We start from the raw sequence: 6,000 nt of genomic DNA on the forward strand, positions 1-6,000 counted from the left end.
GAAGTCCTTTACATAATATGGATACAAGTTCCTTGTCAGATATATGCGTTACAGATACAGTCTCCTAGCCTGTGGTTTGTCTTTTCATTTTTTCTCATGTTGTCTTCTGATGTGTAGAAGTTTTTTATTTTGATGAAAGCCAAATTATTGATTTTTCCTTTTTATAGGAAAGTTACAGCTTTTTGTGTCCTTCCTATTAAATCATTGCCTAGTTCAAGAATACAAAGATATTCTATTTTTTGAAAAGTTTTAATTTTAGGTTTTATAATTTGATCCATTTTGAATAATATTTATGTATGGAGTGAGATAGAGGTCATAAGTCACTTTTTTATGTATAAGTATCTAGTTGTTCATGCATGATTTGTAGAAAAAACTTTCCATTCTCCACTGAGTTGCCTTAGTGTCTTTCCTGTATTTGGAGGGGTGGGGGATGAAGGGAAGTGGACTCTCTCCATTCAGTTCCATGGAATTATTTGTCCATACCTAGGCCAAGACAACTATCATCTTAATTATTGTAGCTTGAAATCAGGGAGTAAAAATCTAGCTTTGCTCTTGTCTTTCAAAGTTATTTTGGCTCTTCTATATCATTTACACTTCTTTTTTTTTAAGTTTACTCATTTATGTTTGAGAGAGAGGAAGGGGGAGAGAGGGAAAGAAAGCCCAAATGGGAAAGGGACAGAAAGAGAAAGAGAGAGAGAGAATCCCAAGCAGACTTCATACTATCAGCACAGAGCCCAATGTGGGGCCAAATCCATGAACTGTGAGATCGTTACCTGATCAAAAATCCAGAGTTAGATGCTTAACTGACTGTGCTACCAAGGTGCCCCTATATCACTTACATTTCTACATAAATTTCAGAATTAGTTTGTCAAGAAAGCTTGCTGGTATTCTGACTGAGATTGCACTGAGTATAAACATAAATCTGTGGAGAAATGAATATTCAACAATATTATATCTGTACATAACAACAAAGTCTTTGATGAAAATATAGTTTCTTTTTAATATTTGTTGATGTGATATGGTGTAAGAAAGTGGTCCAGGTTCATTCTTCTGCATGCCACTGTCCATGTAGCACCATTTGCTAAAGAGACTGTCTTTTTTCCATTGGATACTCTTCCTGCTTTGTCAAAGATTAGTTGGCCATGTATCTGCGGGTCCATTTCTGGGTTTTCTATTCTTTTCCATTGATCTATGTGTCTGTTTTTGTGCCAATACCATACTGTCTTGATGATTACAGGTTTGTAATATAGCTTAAAGTCTGAAATTATGATCTTCACTGGATTATTTGTTTTTTGAGTGTTGACTTTGGTGAGTTCTTTATAGATTTTGGATACTCTTTATCTGATACATCATTTTCAAATATCTTCTGCCATTCCATCGGTTGCTTTTTTGGTTTTGTTGATTGTTTCCTTAGCTGTGCAGAAGATTTTTATCTTGATAAGGTCCCGATTGTTCATTTTTGCTTTTATTTCCCTTGCCTCCGGAGACATGTCATGTAAGAAGTTGTTGCAGCTGAAGTCAAAGAGGTTGCTGCCTGCTTTCTCCTGTAGAATTTTGGTGGTTTCCTGTCTCATATTTAAGTCTTTCAGTCATTTTGAATTTTTTCATGTGTGTATGGTGTACATAGGGGGAGGGAAGGAAAAATAAGATAAAAACAGAGAGGGAGGCAAACCATAAGAGACTCTTAAATATAGAGAACAAACTGAGGGTTGCTGGAGTGGAGGTAGGTGTGGGGATGGGTTAAATGGGTGATGGGCATTAAGGGGGATACTTGTTGGGATGAGCACTGGATGTTTTATGTTTTATGTAAGAGATGGATCACTAGGTTCTACTCCTGAAGCCAAGACTATACTGTATGTTAACTAACTTGAATTTAAATATATATATAGATATAGATAGATAGGTAGGTAGATAGGTATAGATATAGATATAGGTAGATAGATACAGATATGGTAAAGTTGCACTTAAGATATTCAAAATTTATCTTCAACAGTTTAAATGCATGCCTCATCACACCAGTATCTAAACTCTGGTGAATATTACAATCTGGAATCCTATTCTGGCTTTCTCAGTTCTCTGAAAAAGTGCCAGAATCCCCAGTGATGACCTTTTCCAAATAACATTTTTTAGGAGCTACTGAAACAACATGAAAAGGACACCTTGCAATTAGAGGAGCTGAGAAAGACCAAACAGGTAAGCTGTCTCATTTTTCTTGTGGAATTAGCATCTTACAAATGCACCAGTAAAATTATATACCCTCAATAAAATGGAATCTATGATAATTTTCCAAAGCAAAACAAAAAAAAAAAAAACACCAAAAGATGATATAAACCTGAGTTTGCTGAATTCAACAAGTTAAAAAGAATTTTAAAATTATAATACAAAGCCATTTTATAAACAGAGCCTTTGTATATTTTTAGAGCTAGTTGAGCAAATATATGAGCAATATGCTGTGTGATCTCCAGTGTCAAATGCTTTCCATTTCTACAGGGCTCTGTGCTGAGCATAGAGTCTGCTTAAGATTCTCTCTCCCTCTCCCCCTCTCCCCTACTAGCATGCTTTCTCTCTAAAAACAATTTTTAAATACTGTTTTTTAGAGCAATGTTAGGTTTACTGGAAAATTAAACAAAGCGCAGAGATTCCCCATATCTTCCCCCACACAAACATACAATATACTCTATTATTAACATCTTGCATTAGTGGGGTACATTTGTTACAGCTGATGAACCAATATTGATACATCATTTTTAATTAAAGTCCATAGTTTATATTAGGGCTCACTCTTTGTGTTATGCATTCTATAGATTTTATCAAATGCATCATGCCATGTACCTACCATTGCAATATCATACAGAATAGTTTACCTAAAAGTCCTCTGTCCTCCAACTATTTATCCCTTGCTTCCCTTCCCAATCCCTGGCAACAACTGATCTTTTTACTGTCTCTATAGTTTTGTATTTTCCCGAATGTCATATAGTTAGAATCTGGAGTAGATATTTAATAAATATTTGTTTCATAAATGAGTGATTGGTAGCTATTGTGACAACTCATGGGACCTCTAGTGAGGGCTGGCTCTGGAACAGTGCTAGTGAGTCTGCAGATGAGGGTATAGATGGGCAAGACATAAAGGAGATAGAAGTAAGAGGGCATAGTGAGTGAACAGTGTAGGAGAAGGAGTAGCTAAAGTTGTTGCTTCACATTCTAGTCCAGGTGCTCTGCAAAAGAAAATTAATAGATAGACATTGTTGTCTTCTTAAACAGGTCATGGAGAAAGAGTTGAATGCACAGTCTGTTGTCCTAGAATCACTTAACACAACCCTCTACCAAACCCAGATGGAACTCCAGAGAGAGGTGAGTCCTGGCTGGAGTGAGGGTAGGGGTTGTGCAGAGGAATCCAGGTCTCTGTACAGTTCTGCTATGTAGCTTTGCTCTGGATGAATCTGGTCTGGGAAAGAGCTATTAAAATGTACATGTCTTTCAGAAAGCTACAGTGGGAAATCTGGAGAAAACACTCCAAACCAAGCTTGCCGAGACTGAAGAAAAGTTTAAATCCACCATACAGCTTCTGACAAAAGAAAATATTCATCTAAGGTGTGAATGATGCTGCTCAAAAAGACATGGCTGAGTTATCTTTAGAAAATGGGAGGGAGTTTGGGTGAGGAATTGATATGAAGATGAACCCAGTTATTTCTTAATAAAGTCAAGGCACAGGCACTTCCAGGAAGGAGATAGTCACTTAGAGCCTGGCCACAGAAGTCACCTGCTAAGGACAGACAGTTCATCGGAAGTCGTGCTGGGCATATGTCTAGACCCTTCTCCCTTATTACGTCTTAGTCTTTATGTAAAACAGCACATTAAATTTTTCTGAGGATCTTTATTTTTTAATTAATTTCTTTATTTTTAGAGAGAGAGAAAGCAGGGGAGGAGCAGAGGGGGATAGGCATAGGATCTGAAGCAGGCTCCACACCAATAGTACCCAATGCAGGGCTCCAGCTCATGAACTGTGAGATCATGACCTTAGCCAAAGTCAGACACTCAACTGACTAAGCCACCCAGATGCCCCGATCTGAGGGTCTTTGAGTTTATTCAGTTATGTGAATAAAGTTAAAATCCCTAAAGTCCTCTGCCCTCCAACTACTCATTTTTGCTTCCCCTCCCAACTCCTGGCAATTACTGATCTTTTCACTGTCTCTGTAGTTTTGCCTTTTCCAGAATGTCATATAGTTGGAATCCCTAAGAGATATTTAATAAATAAATATTTAATGAATGAATGATTGGAAACTATTATAACAACCCAAGTGAGTTCTGGATTTTTACCATGTTCCCTGAGGGGTTATGGGTTTAGGTGTTAGATACAGCTGCATTTCATTCCTGTGGAAGTCAACTTTAGGTCAGAAATAATACTGTTACCTGAAGATGCATTTTAAATCATTGAGATAAATTTTGGTAGATACTTTAACAAAGGGAAGTTATTCATTGTATTTGTTTGGTAGTAAAACTTTCCCCTTCTTGTCTAGGTTCTTTGACTGGTCTAATAGTTAAATTGACATAAGGAAGATTAACAGGAAAAAATCTAATTTTGTATGTATCAGAGCTCAGCAAAATATGAGACTCAAAGAAGTGAAAAAAGCAGGGAATTATACCTTCTAGACAAAGAAACAATAAATTTGTAAATAATCGACAAGACAAAGAAGTTTGGGCTTGGGGTGGTAAATTAGTAAGTAAGTAACAGAGTTGTTCTTTTTAATGTTTTATTTATTTTTGAGAGAGAGAGCACAGGCAGGAGAGGGGAAGAGAGGATCGAAGTGGGCTTTGTGCTGACAGCAGCAAGCCCAATGTGAGCCTTGAACTCACAAACCACGAAATCATGACCTGAGCCAAAGTCAGAAACTCAACCAACTAAGCCACCTAGTTTTTTTTTTTTTTGTACAGACTTCTCATCCTTAAATTTCCTATTTCTGGTGATAAGGGTATCTCTTTGCCTTCTGGTATAGGGAAGGTATATTCACATGAGAAATGTTATTTCCTGCTTTCAGGGGAATAAAGAGGGTCAGAATGCCCTTCTTGCACTGGCTGTCACTTAAGTGACTTTAATTCAAAGTAATCAATATGCATGGTAGCATACTTTGGGATGACATTCGCTGTTTCCTCCTCAGCAAAATATTCCTCATTTGAAAATTTGGTAACCTAAATATTATTTCTCATTAAATTCAAACCCAGTGCAAGTATGGGATACCTTGGTGGCTCAGTTGATTGAGCGTCTGACTCAATTTTGGTTTAGGTCATGATCTCCTTGTTCATGGGATCAAACCCCACATCAGGCTTTGTGCTGACAACATGGAGCCTGCTTGGGTCTCTTTCTCTCCCTCTCTCTCTCTCAAAATAAATAAACATTTTTTAAAAACCTACTACAAGTAATGTGTGTAACTGCCCCCACTGAAGGAATGAAACCACATTTCTCTCCCCCTTAGATATCCTATAGGCCCTTTTTTCTACCCTTGAGTCCATAGTGATACATGTTCTTTTCTCTATAGGCAAAAAATAATTGTCAAGAATGAAGACATTTATGAAGAACGATCTGGGAGGTCTCTCGCTATGTATGGGAATGATTCTGATACTTTAGAAGATGATAACAGTGAAAAATAAGAATTATGAGCAGAAAAGTTGTTCTCCAATATGAAAGATGGTAGGAACACATCTCTATAGTCTTAAACAATTCCTGTGAGGGTTTCTTGAGAAATGTATTTTATAAGTTTAGTTCATGGATTGCTTTGGTTCTACTTTTGTCTTTTCACAATTTTCTTTCTTCTAAGTGGTTGAGAATGTTTGAATTTTCATCACAGTTTTATCAATTTTCAAGACTCTTCATTGAAAAGTGATGTTCCCTATACCCGGACCTAAACTTTCTCTGGGTATTGTATTATTTTCTCTTCTACATTTACACATTTCATTATGAAAACACTGATCTGAAGAACTTGTTCCTATTAAATGTTGACTATA

The 6,000-nt window shown here is 36.8% G+C and overlaps 1 protein-coding gene across 6 annotated transcripts in view; it reads left to right on the forward strand.

Moving 5' to 3' along the window:
• Positions 1-6,000, forward strand: part of FLACC1 (flagellum associated containing coiled-coil domains 1) — a 35,955-nt gene extending 29,955 nt beyond the window's left edge. For all 6 annotated transcript variants that reach the window (XM_029934079.1, XM_029934080.1, XM_029934081.1 and 3 more), the window contains 4 exons: positions 2,131-2,193; positions 3,262-3,351; positions 3,482-3,591; positions 5,535-6,000. In XM_029934079.1, coding sequence (XP_029789939.1) covers positions 2,131-2,193; positions 3,262-3,351; positions 3,482-3,591; positions 5,535-5,646 — 375 coding nt within the window. In that variant the 3' untranslated portion in view covers positions 5,647-6,000. The remainder of the gene's footprint in view (positions 1-2,130; positions 2,194-3,261; positions 3,352-3,481; positions 3,592-5,534) is intronic.

Source organism: Suricata suricatta, chromosome 3 (assembly GCF_006229205.1).
Source record: "Suricata suricatta isolate VVHF042 chromosome 3, meerkat_22Aug2017_6uvM2_HiC, whole genome shotgun sequence".
NCBI lineage: Eukaryota > Metazoa > Chordata > Mammalia > Carnivora > Herpestidae > Suricata > Suricata suricatta.